This window comes from Castor canadensis, chromosome 6, assembly GCF_047511655.1.
Source record: "Castor canadensis chromosome 6, mCasCan1.hap1v2, whole genome shotgun sequence".
In the NCBI taxonomy this organism is placed as follows: Eukaryota; Metazoa; Chordata; class Mammalia; order Rodentia; family Castoridae; genus Castor; species Castor canadensis.
This window is the reverse complement of record NC_133391.1, coordinates 64,340,466-64,364,633: the sequence shown is the minus strand read 5'-3', so window position 1 is coordinate 64,364,633 and position 24,168 is coordinate 64,340,466. Positions and strand designations below refer to the sequence as shown.

Here is a 24,168-nt window from a genome sequence, read left to right as displayed (position 1 = left end):
CTTTGCCCATACAGAGGGTAGGAGTATGTCCAAGTGGTGGCTGTGTTCTGTGTAGCACTAGTGGGGGTTTTATTGTGTTCTATTTTTCTGAAATTTCCATAATGGGAATTATGTTACATTTGTAATCAAGAATTTTTGTTAAAACAAGATATTTTTGCTTTGCTGGGACTGTTGGGAGAATTCTCTACTGGTGGAAAGAGCTGGAGAAGCTTTTTTAAATGTGTGACTAATGTTCTTAAATACATGAGTGAGTCCCATTATTCGAGATCAACTTTAAGTTACTGAATGCTTTCAAGAGATTTTTTTTTAGTTTAAAAAGTTGGTAAACTGAAAAACAAACAAACACCAAAACAAAACAAAAAGTAACCTGTGTAAGCCCAGTACCACCAAATAAATAAATAAATAAACTGCCTCTAGTTTGGGGAAGTATACATAAGTATACATGTGTAAGCAAGTATATTCTTTGATTTATGGTGTCTGTCTCACCAATTACAGTGTCCTTAATTATTTATACATTTAAAAATTTTTAACTGTGCTGGGGATTGCACCTGGGACTTGATGCTTGCTAGGTAAGTGCTCTCCTACAGAGCTACAACCCCAACCCCTACTTAAACTTTTTGTTTTATAATGACAGAGTCTCACTATGTAGCCCAAACTGGCCTTGAACTCATGATCTTCCTGTCTCAGCCTCCTGAGTGCTGCAATTATAGCCATACACCATCATGCCTGGCACATTTAAAGAAAAAATTATTCAGAGATTTTGGGAGTAACTTTGACTTTGTTAATTCAATAAATGCTATGGAGTGTCTGCCAGGTGGTGTAATAAGCGTTACTTGGTACAGTTCCCAGCCTCGGGATTCATAAAGGTATAAATCCCTGATGTTTGGAGTGGGAGATCAGTACGCAGGTAGTAACAGTAGATCATGACAAGTGCTGTGCTGGGGCAGAGAACAGGATGGTGAGCATGTAGGAGAAGCCCCTACCCCAGTCTGTTTGTGCTGTCAGGAAAGGCCTCCCAGGAAAAAGTAACCCAAGTTAAGGCTTCAGGGGAGACAAGGAATTGGGGGTGGAGTACAGGGGTGTGGGATTGCTTCAAATAGGGAAGAAGCCTGTGTAAAAGTTAAAGATGAGAGAGCATGGATCATTTGGGAAACTGCCCTGCTTCAGCTCAGCTGGAGGGTGCAGTGTGGGGGTTGGGAGCTGGCAGGGCAGGGAGGGATCCTGTTATGAGGAGTTTGAACTTTACTCTGAGTAGTTAAGTTATTGATCCAGACAGCAGAGGGTTGTAAGCAGGGGAGTGATGTCAGCAGGGCAGGAATGGGAAGACAGGAGAGGAAGAGTCCCTGCTAGGAGGGGGTGAGAATGCCTGGCCTACAGGAGGGTCTGGTAATGAGGTGTTGCATCTGATAGGTTCCCCAGTCCTGGTTAGCAGTGTGAATGTGGCCAGAGAGATTTAGGCTGGAGCGCAACCAGGGTCTGTAGGTTTCAACAGGGCCTGTGAACCATCACATTCCCTTCCTGTCATTTGCTCTACTCCATCTGCCTTGGATTAAAATAAGACCTTGTGGAATTAAACTTGGCTTCATAGCTTGTAATTAAGATATAAATATTTCCATTTGCATTTTTAATTTTCTTTTCTTTTTTGCAGTGCTCTACCACTGAACTACATCCCCAAGTTCCTGTATTTTTAATTTTCTTACAGCAAATGGAAAGGTTTTGCAGTTCATTCATTCATTTACATAAGCCACCTAGACTTAAATTTAGAGAGGTTGGCCCAGGGCTTTATCAGGCAACAGAAACAATGTAGATCTAAGAGTCAGTGTGTTCTGCTCATGTTCTACCCTTTGCAATTACATTTCAGGACACCTCTTGTTCCTTTCTCAATTTTCCTTGTCTCCCAGATGGGACCGATACTGCCCTGATTTCTGTAGGTCTTATGAGACTCAGAAGCATAAAGAGTATCATGATTGGTAAGGTAATATACTAAACACTTGTATTTTGCATTAAGTAATGTGCTCACACCCCACAGCTGTGTAAGGTGATCACTACTAGACATCTGGAATCCCCTCTGGTCTGGCACATGTACTTTTTTCCTGAAAATAAAAGATTTCAGATGTTGTTCTCATTAACTTCCCAGGCATTGAGTATGTTCCATGTCTTCCTCTGTTCTTAGGACCTGGCCATGCACTCATCGAACAGTGGAACCCTGTCGGCTTAGTTGGAATCATCACTGCATTCAACTTTCCAGTGGCGGTGTACGGCTGGAACAATGCCATTGCAATGATCTCTGGGAATGCCTGCCTCTGGTGAGAGCCACTCACTTTCCTATGCAGTAGTAAGAAGGTGATTAAAGTAGCTATTTTCATGGACTACTAAAAGTATTTTTGATATATTGAAATGTTTTCTGTACTTAATTGTTAGAAAATGATTTACAGTTTTATAACTTAATTGTTAAGTCACATGTGTTAGTTGTGAAGTGCTAATTTTAAACTACTATGTGTATTTTTGGATACAATTTTGTCCCTTTCTTCCTCATCTCCATTTCTACACCACTGTAATTCAGTTCTGATACTAACCACCCAGAGTTAATGTTAGGCTCCATAGGTTAAAGGCTCAGTCTTCCACAAAACTATCCCTACTTCGGATGCATTGATTATTTATTTATTTACTTACTTATTTAGGCAGTACTGAGAGTAGAACTCAGGGCTTTGAGGTTGCTAGACTGTGCTACCATTTGAGCTACTCTACCAGCTCTTTTCTTTCTTTCTTTTTTTTTTCTTGAGACAGGGTCTTGCTGTGTAGAGCAGGCTAGTCTGGAACTTAAGATCTTCCTACTTTGGCCTCCTGCATACTGGCTTTATAGGTATGAACTACTGTGTCCAGCCAGGAATATTGATCTTAAATGCTATCCTCAATAGAATATTCTCAAAGTCTATCTATAAAACAAAGCATAATTGTAAGGATTAATGGATTGGAATCACATTGCCAAAGAAACCCAGGCTTTCCAACATTTAAATCCAAATAGCCAATTGTGTGGCTGATAGATTTCCACTTCATTTGGTTCCCATAATGGCAGAGCTTAGTTCCTGTGATCCACGCAGAAGGCAGGCCCAGAGTTGCTTGGTGTCATTTTTATGTTACGAAGGTTTGGAATTCCTTAGGTTCCAGAGATACCACCTCAAGGGTTGATTTCTATTTCAGTTACTAGACTTAACTTGTCTAATTGGACACAGTTTTGTTTTGTTTCTTTTTTTTTCCTTGCTCAAAAACATGTTTGTGCTTGATAATGAAAGGTATTTTTGGTTTCCCTCAAGTTACATTTCTTTTTTCCTTTTTTTAAACCATCTCAAGGAAAGGAGCTCCAACGACTTCCCTCATTAGTGTAGCTGTCACTAAGTAAGTACATGTAGCTGCTTTTTCCTGGGTTTGGCATAATCTTGAAGGGTGACTGATAGGCCCTGGGTGTTTTTATCTGATGTCATATTTATTTAAGCATGGAATTTGAATAGCTTCTTTCTTATTGAGTTGTAATAACATTTTTATGTTGTTTTGCAGTTTGTACTGTTCTTTCAGAGCCATATCATCTAATTTATCTCTTTGGAAACTTGCCAGATATTGACATAAGTGTTGAACTCCAACTCTTCTTAACATTTTTTATCACTTGGAAAATAAAAACATCTACAGTGAAGAAGTAATATCCTGGCAGTTTAGAGGCTATATTTGATAACAGTTAAACAAGTAATGGTGTTGAGAATAGATTTCTATCCAGCTAATACTTTCATTGCTTTTATTTAATAGATTGCTAACAAAACAGAAAGACCTATTTAAAAGATATTGCACTTTTTGATTACAGGTATTTGTATTTTACTTATTCATATTTAAGAACTTGACAGCTGTCATAAAATCAGTGCTATGAATGTATCACTCTGGAATTTAGATAATATACAGATTGGGTGCTTTCCCATGGAGACCTCTGATGTAGCTTTGGTGTTCCAGTGGTTGCAGGTTGCAGGGTCTTCATTCTCTGATATAAACATTGTTTTTTTTTTTTTAAAAGCCTACAACACCTGGAATTCCTAGGTGGTCTCCCATCCAAGTAGTAACCAGGCCCGACCCTGCTTAGCTCCTGAGATCAGAAAAGATTAGGTGTGTTCAGGGTGGTATGGCTGTAGGAACTTGTTATAGAGTCTGCAAGAGGGTGATAAATGTTAGGACATCTTTAGGAATAGTGGCTTAGGCTATGAAAAGTGGGATATAAGAGAGTGAGGATGGCATGTGTTAGCGTTTAATTGAAAGGACTATGTGGTATTGAGGAAATGATGTCTTATGAGGCAGGGGTGTTCAAATTAAACAGTGATGATGAGATTGCTCAGGCATTTTTAAAATGAAACTTTTTTTTTGTTTCCCATAAACAACATAACAGCCGATGTAGGCATAGTGAGCCAACTTGCCAATTTTTATTAAGCTATGGTTAAAATATTGTTAGTTTTGGTACTAGTTTTGCTTTACACTCTCTGCCCCCCCCCTTCTTTAAACAGTTTTGAAGAGTTTGAAGTGTTCCTTTGGGGGTTTTAATGTATACTGCTTAATGTATGTGAAAATATGTGATTTTGTGATGAAGCAATAAGTATAACAATACCACATTTTGCAGGAATTAACCCAGGGGAGAGCAGCCCACTAGTGGCACTCATAAGATGACTGTGGGCCACATGTGGTTTCCTTGTCCATCCGGGAGGATGGCCTCAAGCAGGCACTCCTTTTCAATTATTGTCCTCACAGCAGTAAGGCAGGCACTAGTCAGGTGTGGGGCTCACCCTGGCTTAAAAGCCTCATACTTTGCAAAAGCCCTCAAGTCTTTCATAGTAATTCTGTATGCACAGCTTTCAGATGCCACAAGGAACTTGCAGTTATAAGTGTCTGCATTCAGGGAGGGCCAAAGACCATGGTTCTCCCACTTTGGTTCACAGATCAGTATCATGGTCCAGATGTAATTGACTGGTCAGGGATAGTTTTGCCATAAGTCATGTTGTCTAATGACATTGTTTACAGTGTGGCACTTGTCAGGTAACCTGGAGGACAAAGCTAGAGTTTACCCCAGGTTAGATGCCCATTCTTCAGGGTTCAGTTAATGTTTACCCTCATGCACAAAGTAAAATACCTGTTTTTAAAGAGAGTGTGGTCTACTTGCAAGGACATTATTTATACCCAAAGTCCCCAGGATTGCACCGTCTGAGAACTGCTCTTAGAAGTGACACCTGCGATGTGGATCTTGGCTTGATTGGGTCCTGGTTTGGAGGGAAAAAGATAGCTACCCAAGACATTTTGGGGGCATTTGGGGAGGTTAATTGAGTGTGAGGTTAGTGTCCTTTTTTTTTTTTTTTATGGAAGTGGGAATGTCACTTTTTGAAAGTTAAATGAATTGGATGATTGATGAAAAAGGACATTTGCCTTGTTGGTCTGCTGGAAACTCAAAATGGAAGGCAGAATGCTGCTTCAGAAAAACCAGAACTACTTGAGCCATGTTTTTACACCTCAGGGTCAGAGTTAAATAGTATTTGACTGTAGTCTCACTTGAACTATAACAGCTTAAATCGGAGAACAAGCTTTGCTCCTCCTGAAGGCATTATCCTGGAGGGTGCTGGTACTTTCTGACTACAGTGGTTTTGTGCAAAGCCAGCAGACACTTGTTCTGAGCTGCTCCAGGGTTCTGCAAGGCTCTCTGTGGTATCTGATGGTGCCATTTCCAAACAAATGCCAGTAAACCAAGGGACTTGCCCATGCTTAAGCATGCACTTTGCTACTGAGCTACACTCCCAGCCTCCCATCTGCCATTTTGAGCCAGATGTGTCTTCATACTTTGTCAGAAAATACTTGAAATTTGACCTACCTCAACAATGCTTTCTGTCATCTATTCATGTTCTATACATTTTTTCCTTCATAAGAGTCTTTTAGGAAAAACTAAATAGTTCTGCCTATTAATGTTTGACCTTCTCTCTAATATGTGAGGAGAAATCCAGGCCTCAATGTTTGGAGAGATGGTTGAAAAAGAAGACTTAGGTAGCTGGAATTTCTTTTTAAAATGTCTTCAGAAAATAAGTTACTGTCTTAGTAATGAATGGCCATTTCCTTTTCTAGGATAGTAGCCAGGGTGCTGGAAGATAATAAGCTGCCTGGCGCAATTTGTTCCTTGACCTGTGGTGGAGCAGATATTGGGTAGGTGGAGAGGTGAGAGCAGTCTCTCTGCTGAAGGAGCCTGGGCTGACCAGCAGGAACCATCTTCCCCAAAGGAGCAGAGTCCATACAGCTAGGGCTGTGAGAACAGCCTTGTGGAGTTGTATTATAAGCCTCATTGAATTTTACTTCATTAGTATATAACCTGTGTTGGAGGATGAGTAATATTTGTCTTTTTACCCAGAGCTACTGTTTGTAAGGTGTTCATTATTCTTTTTTTGGTGGTGTTGGGGATTGAACCCAGGGCCTTGTTTATACTACACATGTATTCTACTCAGAACTTCACCCCATTCCCTATTTAGTAGATTTTAGAATATGTACTGTTGTGCAACCATCACAACTATCTTATTCCAGAATGTTACACCAGAAAGAAGCCTTGTGCCCTTAACAGTCATTTTCCATCGTCTGGGTGCCTGGATTTCTGTCTCTATGAATTTGCCTACTTGGGATATTTCATTTAAATAGAACCATACAATAACTGGCCTTTTGTGCCTTGCTTCTTTTATAGTGCATAATGTCATAGCCTCTTTAAGTGGGAACTGGCTAAAATTGATCTGAGCCTTGATGAAAATTGTTTTTAGCAGCTTAGACTTTGACTCGGTGAGGTTTCCTAGGAGTCAAGTCTTGTAACCATGCTACAATTGCTAAAAAGTTAGTTTGTCTCCATCAGTTTTGCCATACTACCATAATAACTGGGCAGTCTCAAAAAAGACAGTTGGCTACTCCTTGTTCATATAGATGAGAACGCACTAGAAGCTACAGCTCCTACTTCTATAGCACATAGTGATATATTATCTAAATGTCTCTGAAACATGGGCATTGTATTCTTTGACCTACTCTATTCTGGCACTCTCGGCATCCAGTCCTTCATGGTGACCTTGGAATTGCTTGGTAGTCTATATGGGAATGTATTAAGCAATAGCTACCTAGTGTATCAGTGTTTGCATTTGTGGGTTGAACCTGGGAAAATCTGTCTGAGTAATTTAATTAAGCTGTCCAGCCCTGCAGTGGACTGATGCTGTGACTACCCTGCTTGGCTCATATTGAACCTTTCAAAGCCTTTAACTATGAACACAGAGATTCAAATCAATAGTGTCTGATCTACATTCCTCAGAAGCAACCAGAAAACCTAGCAAAGCTTCATAAGTCATCTACTTTAGTGATACTGTAAACTGTTTCTCTATAGCTATCTACATTTTTAGTTCTTAAAGGAATTATAGATTATGAGTCTTAAAAACAATGGAGTACTCAGCAAGGAAATCAGTCCTAGGATTGTGTTGTCCAGTCAGCCACTCAGTACAGGAAGGACTTTCTTACTGCACTAACAGCATATAAGTTGGTCTGTTTCCCTTTTGGTTCTCCTTGTGAAGAATTTACTCCATTTTCATGAACACCTTTCCTCATGCCCCTGGGACAGACTTCTGAATAACCTTGACTGACTATCTTGCCAAGAGCATGTGCTTTCTTGCTGGTGCCTTTGGGTGCTGCTATTGCTGGTGTCTCTTCTGGAATAACCTTATCTGTTCCCCTACAGCACAGCGATGGCCAAAGATGAGCGAGTGAATCTGCTGTCCTTCACTGGGAGCACTCAGGTGGGAAAACAAGTGGCCCTTATGGTGCAGGAGAGGTTTGGTAAGTATTGGCTTCGTGGTGAAGATTTTGCTGTCTCAGAAGTGTGGATATGAGCTCTAAACATTGGATTTTTTTCTCTTGATCCTTTCCATGGAAATACTGGCCATGTTTATTTCAATGTCCAAATAAAAGGAAAAGGGTGTACTTAATAGCAGTTGAATATTAGGGAGTTCCAGAGTTCAATAGGAAAATGATACCATTTTCTATTCAGTAGAGAATATAGAATCATAAAAAATACTTTAAAAATTCTACCAGACTTGTTCTGTAGATTTAAAAAAAAAAAAGAAAAATCACAATTTAAACAAAACCAAGGAATATCAGACCTAGAGTGTGAAACATTCACCTACACTCTTCTCTTTTTATTTTCACATGTATGCGATTTGAAAGGCTTGTATAGATCACTTCACGTGCTTTACTTTACAGCCAATTTATGAGGTTTTTAAGAATAATACTGACCAACATTTGACCCTTATGCTGAATTTAGATTCTAACCCCCAGTATAAGATGAGACTGGATTAGTTAATCTGCCAGCCGTTGTACTGGATAGGTGTTACCTTTCAGCAAGTTTACCAAAAACTGTTAGAGGCAATAATAAGACCAGCAAGGATGCAGGGTACAAGATCAAAATAAAAATGTAGAAATCAATTTTATTTTTCTACATTAACATGAATGACCTGAAAAACAAGTTTAGAAAACAATTCCATTTATGATAGCATCAAAAAGAAAAAAATACTCAGAAATAAACCTAGCAAGAGTCTAAGTCTTTTGTGCTGAAGGCCTCAAAGCATCAATGGAAGACATGAAATAAAAAAACGCAACTTTCTTGACTGACAGAAAAATAAATAAATAAAGGTCTAAGTGGGAAGCTATCCCATTTTCATTTTTCAGAATATTTAGTACTATAAGAGCCCAGTTCTTCCCATGTGAGCTGTAGGTTCAGTACAGTTGCTATCACAATCCCAGCTGCTTGTTTTGTAGCAATTGGGAAACCAATTCTAAAACTCACAAGAGAATACAAAAGAGCCCAAATAGCCAAAACGTCTTGAACAAGATGAATAAACTTGGAGAACTTTTACTTCCTGACTTCAAAACTGACTCAGAATTTCAGTAATCAATATTGGTAGCAGCATAAAGGTCAATGGGACAGAATTGAGAATCCAGAAACAAAACCTATACATTGCTTGCCAATTGTTTTGGTGATATGGATGCTAAACCTATTTCAGTGGGGCAAAGAATAGTCTCTTTCAACAAATGGTGCTGAGAGTAGATATCCACATGCTTTTGTGAGGGTTGGGCCCGTTTCACTCCATACACAGAAACTAAAAAATGTGTCAGAGACCTAAACTCTTGGAAGAAAACATAGGAATAAGTCTTTGTGACCTTAGGTTGGGCAGTAGTTTCTTAGAAACACTAAGGCACAAGGAACAGCAACCAAAATAGGTAAATTAGATTTTATCAAAAAAAAAAAAAAGAGCCCCCAGACCAAGAATACCAGGAAAAAAGTGAAAAGAACAGCTGTCTCAGCCTTTTCATCGAGGTGACAAATACCTGTAGAAAGCACGGAAGGAGGAAGGATTTATTTTGGCTCATGGTTTCAGAGGTTTCAGTCCATGTCTGCCTGGCTGCATTGCTTTTAGGCCTGTGGTGAGACAGAAAGGGCATGATGGAAGAAAGCTGTTGACCTGTAGCAACCAGGAAGCAACAGGAGTAACAGGAAGGGGACAGGGCCAAGGTATACCCTTCAAGTCATGTCCCCAGTGATCCAACTTGGCCTCACCTTCCACAGTTCCACCAGCTCCAATAACCTATTCAGACTTTGAATTTGTCAGTGGGTTAATCTGTTAATTAGGCCAGAGACCTCATGATCCAGTTACTTCCCCAAAGCCTTGTCTCTAGACACTGTTGCATTGGAAACCTTGCCTTCAACACATGAGATTTTTGGGGAGACACTTCATAGTCAAACCATAACAACAACCCATAGACTGGCAAGAAATATTTGTAAATTATACATCTGATAAGGAACTTGTGTCTAGAATATATAAAGTATTTTCAAACTCAAAGGTATCAAAAGCAAGTAATGCAATTTAAAAATGGGTAAGAGTTGGGCATGGTGGCTTAAGCCTGTAATCCTAGCTACTTGGGTAGTTGAGATATGAGGATTATGGTTTAGAAGCCATTTGGGAGTTGATGAGACCCCATCTCAACTGAAAAAAATCTGGGAGTGGTGGTATGTAACTGTCTTTGATTGTATGTAACTATGGGAAGTGAAGAAAAGCTTAAAATAGGAGGATCTTGATCCAGGCTGGCCTGGGCAAAAAGTGAGACCCTGTCTTCAAAATAACCTGAGCAAAGAGGGTAGAGGCGTGACTCAAGTGGTAGAGAGCCTGGAAAAAAAACAAAAAGGCAACAGATTTGAATATCAAATGGCCAATAAACACACGACCCCATCAGTGTCAACTGATCACACGTATTTGCCTCCTCCTCTCTCAAAGTAGTAGTTTGTTGTTCTTGCCTTGGTAGCATTAGTAGGATTACAGTTTTTTAAAATGTATCTGGCTATCTTAAGTTATAGGTGCTTTTAAGAACTTTTTTATTTTGGTGATGCTGGGCCTTGTATTTGCTAAACAGATGCTCTACCACTTTAAGTCTTTTTCTTTTCCGTATAGGGTTTGAACTCAGGGAATTGTGCTTGCTATGCAGGTGCTCTTCCATTTCAGCCATGTCCCCAATCCTTTCCAACCCTTTTTACTTTAGTTGTTTTCCAGATAGGGTCTCATGCACTACTCAGAGCTGGCCTCGGACGGTGATCTTCCTACCTATGCTGCCTATGCCTCCCACATAGCTATAATTACAAGTGTGTGTCATCTAGGTGCTTTTTTTTGGGATGGGATTGGTAGTTAGGAGTGTGGTTAGAGAACAAATGATAGAGGGTTGGATGGACACAGAAATTTCTGCCAAATTTCACTTGCAGTCAGGCAGGAAAAGCAGATGTCTTCTGTTTTGGTAGAATCTTCTATTTCCCTCCTTTTCCTTATAGCACCTATTGTAGCACTGGGCTGTAGCCAGTAAGCTTCCAAGCAGCGACTGCAGCAGAGGCTAGCGCTCATGTAGCACTTGGGCCCCTGGCGACAGCAGCTGCATGCTTCCCAGTTAATGTCCTCTGGCTGCTGAGCCATGGAGCAAGAGCACTCTGCTGTCACGCACACTTCTGATACCAAAACAGAGAAAAGGTACTTTCAAGTGCATTGAGGGAGACATGTTCAGAAGATCAGCAGGGAATGTCTGCTTGTGAAATGCAGGCAAACAAATCTGAAGTGTGTGTTGGGGAGAGTACGGTGAGATGCTGCGTGAGTCCTCTGGAGTGTGTATGCAGGAGCCCTGACCTCAGCAGGTAAATGAGAAGTCGGTGCTAACAGCAAGTACATTCCACACTAGCTAAGTAGCTACGGAAAATTTGATATGTCATCGTGATGGAATACTATGGAGTGACCTCTTTCTCCCCCAGTTGCTGGGGATCATATGCCGGAATTTGAGCTACACCCCCAGTCCTGAACTTTTTTCATCTTGTAAAGAAAGAAAAAGAAAACAAGAAAAGAAAAAAATTAAATGCTAATTCTGCCTCTCCCCCAGCAACTACTTGCTGAACCTGTTCTTTTTACTACTTTAGCTGCTGCTTCATCTGAGTGGAATCATACAGTCTTTGTGCTTTTTGTAATTGGTTTATTCTGTGTAGCATGATGTCTTGGAGGTTCATCCATGCTGTACTATGTAATGGGATTTCCTTCTTTGTTAAGGCTGCATAATATTCCATTTTGTGTGTGTGTGTGTGTGTGTGTGTGTGTATAGATTTTTTAAATCCATGTATCAGTCGATGGATACTTGGGTTGCTTCCTCCTTTAAACTTTTATGAATAAAACTACTAACAGTATTTCTCTACCTTTGGTTGCATACCCTGAAGTGGAATTGCTAAGATTATATGGTAGGAATTACCATAAATGTTTAATTTTGGGGCGAAATTATACTGGTTTCCACAGTAGCTGACTCATTTTACTTTTTTTCTTTACATAATTCCAAACTTAAAAGTTACAATGCTAACATAAGGAATTCTTCATGCCCTGTAACCAGATTCACTAACTGCTTGCATTTTGCCTCATTCGCTTTATTATTTTCTCTTTCCAGCAACATAATGTTCAGAGGCACATGCATATATGTGTGCGCACACACAGAGTTTACACATATGCTTGTTGAATTGTGTAGAGTAAATTGAAGACATTATATCCTTTCATCACTAAATATTTCAAAGTGAATTTCCTAAGCACACATTCTCTCATATGACCATGGTACAGTGACCAAAATCAGGATATTTGACATTGATATAATAGTCATGTTACCTTATAAATTGGAAAATAATTTTTTTAAAAAGTTGGGATAAGTTGAGACCACAGAGCAGTGTGAAGCAAATACTGATGTAAGGATTAATTTGTCTTTGTGTTTTTTAGGGAAAAGTTTGTTAGAACTTGGAGGAAACAACGCCATTATTGGTAAGGCTGCCTCTTTTGCTTTTTGTTTTCAGTTCAGTGTATCCTCCTTAGCCACCTTAAACATGGGACTTATTTAGTAACTCATCTTTTCTTTGTTGTGAGTGCCTGGGACCTCATTCCCCTGTTAGGAATTTTCCTTATGAGACGGGATGGAAGCTTGGGTTAATAGCAGAGATAACCAAGAAGGAAATGTATTCACGTTTGGGAGGTGTTACCTGGGCTAAGAACCTGTGCACGAGGCTTTGAGATTGTCTTGAGTGTGGCATTGCTTCTTCGTGTTTTCCCTAACCTTGTTTTCTGAAAACTGGCTCCATGGTTCTCTAGAGTAACTTAGTACTTAGGTAAGTATGACTCCTTTAGATTTCAGAAACATTCGTTGATCTTTAGTGGAATATTGGGGCTTTTACCTTGGGAAGGAACACTTCCTTAAGGCGTTTTTGTCTACTTATGTAACCAGCAAGCTTGGGAATTTCTTAAAGCTTTTTTGATTGCTTGAGTTTGGCACAAAGGAATATCTATCAGCTTTACTTCTGCCTAATGTAATGGAAATCAGTAGGTTGAGACTAATGGAAGTGTAACTTTCATGGTACAAACCTAAAGTTTCTAATTTCTATCTTGTTATTATCATGTCAAAATGCATATATATGTGCGGTGGACAGGAGAGATTTAAAAAGTACATGGTAAAGGGCTTGTTCCAGATGAGCGTCTAATCTAGGTAAGAGCATCTGCCTGGCAAGTGCGAAGCCCTGAGTTCAATACCCAGAATCTCCCCCTCCTACCTACCCCCTCCCCCAAAAAAAGTATAGTTAGCATTTAGCAAGTACTGGGTATCTGCTGGGTTCTGTGCTCAGCTGTTTTGTATACATTGTTTCATTTAATTCCCACCACAATCACATGAAGTGGATATTATTATTACTATTATTCATCTCATTCCAAGGTTATACTCAGACTTGAATCAGACTGTGCTGAAAGGACAGACTAGCAAGTGACAGAAGCTGACAGCTGTGTTCTGCAATCAGATCTCAGAGCACTGTCCTTTCCTTAACTCCTTGCTTCCACCCATTATTACCCCAGGTATCATTACCTCATTTTACAGATGAGGAAACTGAGGTTAAAAAAGTTGAAATAATGCAACAAAAAAGGGGTGGAGATGCATAAAAACTGTGCACTAGTGTGAGAGCACTGTTAAATTGGAGGGGGATAATGAGGACTTGAGGGAACTGGCTGTAAGCTTCTAGAAGGTATAAGAAGAAAGGAACTACTAGGAATATAAATGGAAGAATTAACTGAAAAGATTGTACTATTTTTTTGTTGTTGTTCTGAGGGCTGAAGAGGAGGGAGGAATAGATAAAAGTAGTGGTAGAGGAATTGGGAAGTGACTTTGCATTGATTTCTTCAGTGGAACAGAGGAAACTCAAGAGGGCTTGATTTTTCCATGACATAGAGGGTCAGGTCACCTGGTGCAGTAGCAGAAGGCAGAGGTATCTCAACAATTTGGAAATGGTTCTGTGGGGTGGTGACAGGGAATTGTCTGATGTGTGTCAGGTGTTGCCAAGAGCGTGGTTTTCCACGAGGTGGAAGTCAGAAGGTTACATTGACCTCTTTAGTTGTCTGTGGCTTGGGGAACTGCATCCAGGCAGCCACCAGATTGAGATTGGAGGATGGTCTTAGAGAAGTGCCTATAGTCAGGATCCAGAGGAGGCTCATCAGGGTCAGAAACTGAGAGAGATGAAAGAGGAAGAGCTGAGCACAAGAGCTTCAGTTTACCTTCATGCTTGGGTAGAGGTCTTGGAGCTCACAGCTCTCTGGTCATGCAGTCTTCCCTAGTGAGCATCCGAGTCTCTGCCATGTCAGCGTGCTTGCGTTGCTGATGGCTTTGATGTTCCCAGTTAGCAGATGCCTTGCCTTGCTGCACTCATGAGTATGTCTGTGCTTCTCTCAGCTTTTGCAGATGCGGACCTCAGCTTAGTTGTTCCGTCAGCGCTCTTTGCTGCCGTAGGGACAGCTGGCCAGAGGTGCACCACTGTGAGGCGACTGGTGAGTATGTCTGGGCACATGAGAGTGTCCTGCTTTTCAAACACCACAATTTAATGACATTTGTTGGGCTGGTGTCCTAGAAGCACTGCTAGAGAAATGTATTCCTTAGACACGGTCTGCAAATATGCGGCCCCAGTGCTCTCTCTCCTGCACTGGAGTTAGTGATGATCAACCAGGGCCCAGGCTTTGCCCCACCCTGAGCTAGCAGTGGCCCTGCTACCAGCTGATTGGAGCCAGAGCTGAGACCTGTTTTCAGTCATACTCCTAGAACAACTGGACAAAGCCCAGTGTTATTTAGAGAATAAGACGAATTAAAAATCTAAAAATCCTAAGCCTGGTAGCTAAAAGATGACCTCGCTTTTTCACAAAGACATCTTCAAGATCTTAACATTTGGTGTCAGGTCTTAGCTTTGACTTGATGGGATGTGGTTTACTGCAAAGCAAATGACTATGTTTGTGTTCTCTCTACATCAATACAAGGTCTGCACACACAGAACAGAAAAGTGTGTTTAAGGAGGTTTGGGTTAGCTTCAGTGTCGGCTTTGGGAAATTTGTGCAAGGAGATTGAGGTGGATTTCAGTTTAGTGTAAGATACAACTTTGATTTTTCGTGACTCTCACGGTACTGAAAAACTATACTAGAACTAAGCGAATTTTGGCTAGATACAAAATTTGGCTACATTTGCTTTTTTTTATTGTTGAGTTTTCCATTTGTAATTTTTAAAAATGTGCAGTTGAATTACAGAGAGTTAGATTTGGTCTTTTGCTCTCATTTACAGTGAGTATAACGTATTCTGAATAAGATCAACATCTAATTAGAGAAAAAGATGTATGAAAACGCAGTCTCTACCTTCTCATAGTTTTCATATTTATTTTTGTTGCATTTTACAAATGAAAGTCAATCTTTCTTTCCTTTTTCCTTTGCGGTACTGGGGATTGAGGTCAGAGTCTTGAACTTGCTAGGCAAGTGCTCTAGCTCTATCACTTAAGCCAGGTACCAATTCCTTTTTGCTTTAGTTGATGTTAAGATAGGGTCTTGCTTTAGGGGACTGGGCCAGCTTGGACTTATTTGTGCTTTCTGTGTAGCTGGGAAGATAGGTGTGTACCACTGTGCTCTGCCATTGATTGTGGTGGGGGGCGTCTCACAAACTTTTTTGCCTAGGCTGGCCTTGAACTATGATCCTCTCTCCTGACCTCTACCTCCTGAGTAGCTGGGATTATAGGCTTGAGACACCATGACCTGCTGATCTTTTCCTTATTCAATTGAAGTTCTCAAAAATATCTAAGCTATTCATAGTGTTTATAATTTATTATTTTTTTGCCATGAACATTAGATTATATTAAACATTATATTCAAGCTAAGAAACAAGGGCACTACAAATAGACTCTTCATTACAATGGTTAAAATATGAAATGACATGAAAGTGAAACATTCTTGTTTCAGCTCACTTTCATTTTTTCTTTTTGTCTTGGAGCAAGTATATATAGCAAACCATGCCTTTTATTTAGTTTTCAATATTAAAGAATACTGTCAGTCATTGCTCAAATTGATTTCCATAGTGACAGTTGTGATAAATAGAAAAATAATTACAGTCTCCTGGCCTCTCAATGATCAGTTCTTAGAGTGACACTTCATTCGTCACAGGGAGACTAACCAGAAAATGGATGGTTTGGCCCCAGCTCATAGAAACCTAACGAGTCACATCTCGCCTAGAGCAAGTGCTTGGTGATCCTTGCCTGGCTGAGGTCTCACATTGGAGGCCTGCGTAGTCTGAGGCCAAGTCCTCTTGCTGACTCAGCAGAGGGTGGCTTGGCTCACCTGTTGTGCTCTTTGTTCACTGAGAGGGTCTCAGTATGGGACAGGTGTATCTGAGTCTAACTGAGATGTTAAATTCTCTAGAAAAACAAGAATGGTGAATTTGTGAAGTTTAATGGTAAGTCCTTAGAAACTCAAAGACATAGTTTCTGATTTTATTTTAACATCTTCCTAGAGGAAATGACTATATTCATATAGTTAATATTAAACTTAGAAATGAAATGATTAAAAACAACATGCTTTTTGGTTTTCACAGATTATAGCGTTTCAATATCTATTAATAACTATTAATAAAGACTAGTGACAAAATTATTTATTTTAAAAACTTGTACATTTATTTTGCTATTCCCTGGAATGTTTCTCTTTTCCCTTAGTTTTTACATGAAAGCATCCATGATGAAGTTGTAAATAGACTTAAAAAGGCCTATGCACAGATCCGTGTCGGAAACCCATGGGACTGTGAGTATCTGGTTGTTTGTGAAGCTGGTGTTATAGGTATTTCTGACCTTTTAAGTTTTTGGGAGTTTTTTTCCCCCTTTTTGGAGAGGCCTGGGAGCCCAGGAAGCAGGGGAATAGGCCTTTGGGTGGTATGTGTGCTCCTTGGTTAGGACCTGGTGCTTAGTGAGCTGGTGGGTGAGATTTGGAGATGCTGTTTAGGTAGGGTGGCACTTGACGAGCTTTTGTCTGTTCACCACTGTTACCATTGTCCAAGCCACCACCATTCTCTCACAGAAGGTGCAAGAGTCCCCCATCTGACTCTCCTGCCCTATAAACAGAGTGAGTTTTTAAAAACGTAATCAAATAATTCACCCTTCTGCCAGGAACACGGTGGCTGTGCATTATGCCAGGACTAACACCTGCATCCTTCATGATCTAACCCGTCTCTCACTCAGCCTGCCTCCCCACTAGACCTGTGTCCTCTTGGCCTCTGGCTCTCTGAGCTCCAGTCTGTCCTGCTTTCTGTCAATGCTTCAAGCATTCCTGGATGTTCGCTGCTGTTCCCTTGCCTGGGAGTGCCTTCCACTTAGCTCTCACCACGGCTGGCTCTGCTAAAATGCCCACTTCACAGGGGCCTCCCTAAATCTACCTTCCTTCTTCCTTCTTTCTCTGTCCCTGTGGTTACTTTACGCTCTATTTCCACAGCCATGACATCCAGTGTGTCACCGTAGAAGTGCACACCAGCTACGGAATGATGCTCCTGGAGAATGGACCACTGTAACGAATCAGCTGGTTCTGTACTTTTAGTGCAGTGCTCCGGTTGCTGGCCATTCCTCTGAAGCAGGAGTTGGCAAGCAGATTTGGCCCACCATCTGTTTGTCCGCTGCACAGCCACTTCCATTCATTTGCATAGTGTCTGTGGTGGCTTTCACAGTACAAAGACAAGGTGGAATAGTTGTGATAGAGACCACATGTGTGACGCACAGCATAACATTTTTACCATCTGGTCCTTTATAGAAAAGTTTCTGAGTCTTGTTCTCAATGGAGAGGATACAGGAAGGGCTCAACACTGTTGTGATAGAGTGATGCTACTTAGGGCAAGAAAAAGAACATCCCTTTTCTCTCCCCAGCTGATGTTCTCTACGGACCACTCCACACCAAGCAGGCAGTGAACATGTTTCTTGGCGCTGTGGAAGAAGCAAAGAAAGAAGGAGGCACAGTGGTCTGTGGGGGCAAGGTAAGGAGACCCCCGGGCTCAGCTGTGGTGGTTCTTTTACCTTTTTCCCTTTAGCACAGAGTGCTCTGAGAAAATTGGACATCCTTTATCTCCCCATCCTTTTTCCAGGAGAGAAAATATTTTAAAGAATGATGACACAAAGTGCTTGTAACATTTCTGGGAGGACACACAAGACACTCTGAGTCATGGTTGCCTTTGAGTTGGGTTCCTAAGGCTTTGTATGGCAAGGAGATCTTGTCATGGCCCTACAGAAGACTTTGTATTCAGAGCTACTCAAATCTGTGTTTGTTGGTTATCGTAGACAATAAAGTAATCACAAAAATATATCGCATTTTATTTTAGCTTAACACATAGACCTGTATTTGTTTGCAGTTCTTTTGGTGTTCAGTCAGGATGTTTTCTTCATGGATTGTAGAATTGGTTGTCTTCATCTGTGCAAAAGCTACACCTGTTGTTTATTTTCTGTACAATTCAGTTTAATTTAAAATTCATGGAGAGCTGAGTCTTGCAAAGCAATCCGACTGCAGGTTCTTTCTGACTCTCTCTCCAGTCTTGGAGACACATTCCACATCTATTTGCGTAGGTATGCTTGTGTATTTTTTTCCACATATTGAGTTTTCTCTAAAGCATTCAACCTAATCTTTATAGAAATAGCCTTTTTCTTTTGTGTGATACTTAAATTACAGAATGTAGTATCCTATTACAATAACAAATATAGGTGCCTTGCATGATTAAGAGTGAATACATTCACATTTGGTAAACATACAGCATGGAGGGCAAGAACAGAATTTCAGAGGCTCATTGGAAGGTGGACCATGGCCAGAGCTGCTTCCGGTGAACATCAGTATGTAACAGAAGTGACTAGGGCAGTCACTAGCTATGTGAAGATGAGCGGGGGATCTGGTTGCATGGAGGTTGGTGATGAGAGTCTGTAATATACCCTTACGGGGTTTTCAGTTTTGCTAGGACTTCCACAACAAAATGCCACAGGCTGGGAAGCTTAAACAGCGAAAGGTATTTTCTCTTAGTTCTGAAGGCTTAAAATCCAAGATCCAGGTGTTGACAGGGTTAGTTTCTGATGAATCTGGCTCATTGTGTCCTCATGTGACCTTTCCCAGACAGGGGAGAGAAATCTCCAGCATCCCTTCCTCTCCTAATAAGGACACTCACCCTATCGGATCAAGGCCTATGTTGATGACTTCACTTATTATGACTAATAACCTCCTTGAAGGTCCTATCTCCACTCCACATGAGGAGCATTTGGGCTCATGTGGAGCTTTCAACATGTGAATTTGGCGTGGGGCATGATTCAGTCCATAACATAATAGTATAGATTATCTGTTTTAAAATTAATTTAAAAGTAATCACTAGCAACAGTTTGTTTTGATATAACTCATTGTGATACATGGTGTGCCTCTCTTCCCCAAACTCCTCCTTTTCACTATTTTTTTCTGATCAAGTAAGTTAGGACCAGTAGGAGAAAGAGATGATTTTTCATTCAAAATAGAATGTTGCCTCTTTGGAAAAATAATTCACCTGTAAATTTTTTTTTTTTTTTTCCTCATAAATGTAGACAAAGATGGTGTCTTCTGACCCCAAGTACTAGAAAACAAGATGCTTTCAATCACTTCATTTCATTTCTTAAGGTTATGGATCGCCCAGGAAATTACGTGGAACCCACAATTGTGACAGGTCTCGCCCATGACTCATCCATTGTGCACACAGAGACTTTTGCTCCGATTCTCTATGTCTTAAAATTCAAGGTAAACATGGATTCTGTTTCTCTAGTCTGAAGTTGAATAAGTGATACTAGGGGAAAATGAAGTGTATTAAATTTTTCTTGATTAGACTTTAGAAGATTTTTTATTATTATTATTATTATTATTATTATTTATTATTTATTTTTTTGGTGGTACTGGGGGGTTGAACCCAGGGCCCCACACTTGCTAGGCAGGTGCTCTACCACTTGAGCCCAGGAAGATTTAAAAAAGTCACTCTGAACAGGAGAAATTTGAAGGCTCAGGATAAAATTTGACATGAACACTTTAAAACTATAACATATGCCGAACTAGGTGCCAAAGTAGCTGAGACCGGTAGTGGACTAATAGAGTTCATGGAGAGTGTGGCCCTCATCTGTTGTGTCACCTTAGTCTGAGCTGTGCGGGCCTCACGTGACCTTTCCCAGGGAGGGGACAGAGAGCACCACCTCTTTTTGGTGGTACTAGGGTTTGAACTCAGGGCCCCAACACTTGCTAGGCAGGTGCTCTACCACTTGAGCAATGTCCATGGCCCAAGGCAGCACCTCTTGACACAGGGACAGCACAGTTTGATAGCCTGAGGGTCCCATTCTTGTTAGCAGGCAAAATGGGAAGATGTGGGGGCACTCTAAAGACACACAGTTACAATCTGCAACAGGGGCCAGGCTGTGGAGGGTTTGTTTCATTTTGTTTCTTGGAACCAGAGTTTGAACTCAGGCCTTGCGCTTGCTAGGCAGGTGCTCTACACATGAGCCACATCCCCCAGCCCTAATTTGCTTTAGATATTTTTCAGGTAGGGTTTTGTGCTTCTGCCTGGGTCAGCCTTAGACTGTGAGCCTCCTACCTTTGCCTCCGTTAGCTGGGGACCACAGGCATGCACCACCACATCCAGCTTATCTGTTTAGATGGCATCTCTCTAACTTTTTGCTCTGACTGGCCTCATAATGCAGTCCTCCCAATCGCCACCTCCCAAGTAGTTGGGATTATTGGTGTGCACCACCACCAAGGAGGTTTTAACAAATGGAGATAATTCCCTAAACTGACACAGTTCCTAGCCTTGCCAGCAAATATTTAGAATTAGTTTTGAGGTGGCACAGACTGAATCCAGGTTGGATGTGCCATTATTCGCAGGTAAAGGATCATGAGGCTTGCACCATGTTGCAATTATCTGACTGCATTTATTTATATCTTGCTTTACGTTGTCCATTTCTGCTTCACATATGGTCATTAGAGAGAATAATTTGTTTTGAGATGTGTGTGTTGGATTCTGGGCTCTTTTTGGCAGTGCTAGGGGTTGGACTCAGGGTCTCATGTTTGTAGGCAGGTGTTCTACCACTTGAGCTGCTCCACCAGCTCACTTTAGGTTATTAAAAGATATTGCTTTCTGCCTCAGCTGGCCTGAATTACAATTCTCCTGTGTGTGCTTCCCCACATAGCTCGATGACAGGTGCATGCCCAGCTTTTGGTCAAGATGGGGTCTCACAAGGTTTTTGCCTGGGCTAGCCTTGAACCACAGTGCATCCCAAGGCTTGAGCCTCTGTGCCTGCCTGATTATGAGGTTTTTTGAACAAAACTCATACTTACCTTGTCTGTGCTTCAGTTGGTGAATCTGGAAATTGGTGGCCAATGCATAAAAGTTGTGCCACAGAGCGAGGATTAAATAGCTGAATGCATGTTAAGGGCATAGACCACTGTGTAGTGTATGATAAGAACTCAGAAAATGTTAGCTGTCGTATGTAGTCGCTTGAATGGAGAATGTACTAGACTTTGCTTCTTAAACTGTAATTAAGACAGAGCCCCCAAAGGTGTTACTTATTAAAAATGGCCCGAATCATTGTTTCCCATTTGTTCACTAAAGTGGTATCGTACTAAAATTTCCTCTCATGAAGTGAGTTTCACGTCAGGGAACTTGAGCTGAGCGCTGGAACATCTCACAGCTTCTGATGTCTGTCCCTGTAGAATGAAGAAGAGGTCTTTGCGTGGAATAATGAAGTGAAGCAGGGACTTTCAAGTAGCATCTTTACCAAGGATTTGGGCCGAATATTCCGCTGGCTTGGGTATACTTTGTCTCTTTTGAATGTTTATATAAAATTGATTTGTTTGGTGAGTGGACTTTTGAACAAGGGAATTGCTTTTTAACCTTGAGAGTCTTGCATATGGCTTTTGTCTGTCCTGTTTTTCATATTCTACATGTGTTCTCACCACATCTCTACTTTTGCACAGACCTAAAGGTTCAGACTGTGGCATCGTCAATGTCAACATTCCAACCAGCGGGGCCGAGATTGGAGGTGCTTTTGGTATGTTAGTCATTTCTCGTTTTCCACATTGGGCAGCAAAGGAAGAGCACAGAAAAGTGTGGTGAAGCCGGGCACTGGCGACTCTCCTGTAATCCTAGCTACTTAGGAGGCAGAGATCAGGAGGATCGCAGTTCGAAGCCAACCAAATAGTTCTCAAGACCCTATCTTGAAAAAACCCTTCACAAAAATAGGGCTGGTGGAGTGACTCAAGGTGTAGGCACTGAGTTCAAGCCTTGGTACAGAAAAAAATAAAAGAGAAAAGTGCAGTGAAGAAATGGAAGCAGGTGTACGTTGTGAGAGAAGCTTCTGAGGAACGTGTGTTCCGTTTTGAAGTTATTCCCAGAGTCCTGTGTCTTCTGCTCAGGGATAGCTCAGGTTAGGGCAGGCCCTTAACCCAGGATATGTGAACCTCTGAAATGTGGCATCTGTTTTCTAGGCAGGAGACCCAAGGCCCCAAAACAATGAGGCTTCCTTCAAAGCTAGAATACTTCACTTAAAATATTGTGATGTTTATTTGCAGAGTGGGCAAAATAAATATTAAACATATCCTTTTTTTTTTTAATCTATTATTTTAAGATAATAATAGATTTTAATAATAGGTTTTAAACTCCAGACTGGCTTCAAAGTCATGATCTTCCTGCTGTAGTTCTCTTGAGTGCTGGGATTACAGATGTGTACCACCATGCCTGGCATCGTACTGTCTTTCTCTAGATGAAATACTAAGTTGCTGGGTTTTTTTTTTATTTGATCCTGCTCTTCTTTTCTTTTAATAAGCAATAAGTTACTAATGCTTAAACTTGGTAATAGTTATTTTTTAAAAAGAACCCTTCCCTGCAAGTATATATTAAGTTTTACTTATTAAAAATTATCCAAAGTATTATAAAAAGATTGCTTTGTTTTTTAATATAGAAGCAAAACAAACATGCTTTAATGCCTGTTACAGTTAATGTAATAAGTGGTATCCTTTAATTAGACCAAGCACTATGATTACCATTCAGTGTGCGGACTTGGCAAAGGCCCTTTTTCATTCTGGCCCCACCTCTGCTGTCTACTCTGTGTTGCCTGATGTGTGAGTGTCTGTCTGCTCCTGCTGTGGATTCAGTCTCTACATCCAGCCCATGCTCGACTCTCTCCAATTGACTGTTCTTACAATAGTCAATATTCTTGTAATATATGAGCTGTCATAGTTAATTGGCTTTTTTTGAGCAGTACTGGGATTTGAACTCAGGGCTTTATGCTGGCCAGGCAGGCACTCTACCACTTGAGCCACACCTCAGCCCTTTTTACTTTAGTCATTTTTCAGATAGGTCTCTCTCTTTGCCCAGGCTAATCTGGACTTTGATCCTTCTAGTTATGCTCTCTGTGTAGCTGGGATGACAGGCTTATTCCACACACCCCGCTTTTATCAGAGGAGATGGGCTTCCCAGACTTCTTGCCAGGACTGGCCTTGAACCACAGTCCTCCCAATCTCAACCTCCTAAGTAGCTAGGATTATAGATTGGCTTCACAGTTAATTTTTAAAGTTTTTTAAAAAGTCTTGTAATAGAAAAAGCAACCAGTTTACACTTTCTTCTTTCTTTCCCAGAGGTTACTTTGAGACTGTAAGGGGGTAGGAGGGGAGGCGTGTGGTACTGAGGTTGAATGCTTGGGTTTGTGCTGGCAGGGCAGGCACTGTACCACTGAGCCATGCTTCTGTGCTCTAGTTATTTTGGAAATATATTTCACTTTTTGGAAAATATTTCACTTTTTGTCCAGACTGGCTTGGACTGCTATCCTCCTATTTTAAATTTCTTTTTGCCATGACTGGGATGACAGATACATGCTACCATACCCAGCTTTTTCTGTTGAGATGGGGTCTCACAGATTGTTTTACCTGGCTTGGCTTGAACTGTGGTCTTCCTGATCTCAGCCTCATATGTACGTGCCACCACACCCAGTTATTGGTTGAGGTAGGGTCTCTTGAACTTTGTGCCCAGTCTGGTCTCAAGCTGTGATCTTCCCAATCTCAGTCTTCCAAGTAGTTAGAATTATAGGTGTGAGGCACTGGCACCTGGCTGAGAGTATTCTTATTAAAAGAAAAATGTACTGGGTGCTGGTGGCCCACATCTGCAATCCTAGTTACTCAGGAGGCACAGACCAGGAGGATTGTGGTTCAAAGCCAGGCCAGGCAAATAATTGGCGAG

At 41.0% G+C, this 24,168-nt stretch overlaps 1 protein-coding gene and 1 pseudogene across 1 annotated transcript in view; one reads left to right on the top strand and one right to left on the bottom strand.

Annotated features, from left to right (window-relative positions):
• The window catches only part of Aldh7a1 (aldehyde dehydrogenase 7 family member A1), a 41,334-nt gene that overhangs the window by 10,006 nt on the left and 7,160 nt on the right, over window positions 1–24,168 (top strand). The window contains exons 6-16 of the mRNA XM_020184963.2: window positions 2,174–2,306; window positions 3,352–3,396; window positions 6,136–6,213; window positions 7,766–7,863; window positions 12,363–12,404; window positions 14,347–14,441; window positions 16,631–16,715; window positions 17,825–17,931; window positions 19,578–19,694; window positions 21,648–21,745; window positions 21,912–21,985. Coding sequence (XP_020040552.2) covers window positions 2,174–2,306; window positions 3,352–3,396; window positions 6,136–6,213; window positions 7,766–7,863; window positions 12,363–12,404; window positions 14,347–14,441; window positions 16,631–16,715; window positions 17,825–17,931; window positions 19,578–19,694; window positions 21,648–21,745; window positions 21,912–21,985 — 972 coding nt within the window. The remainder of the gene's footprint in view (window positions 1–2,173; window positions 2,307–3,351; window positions 3,397–6,135; window positions 6,214–7,765; window positions 7,864–12,362; window positions 12,405–14,346; window positions 14,442–16,630; window positions 16,716–17,824; window positions 17,932–19,577; window positions 19,695–21,647; window positions 21,746–21,911; window positions 21,986–24,168) is intronic.
• Window positions 4,056–4,174, bottom strand: LOC141424313 (5S ribosomal RNA; annotated as a pseudogene).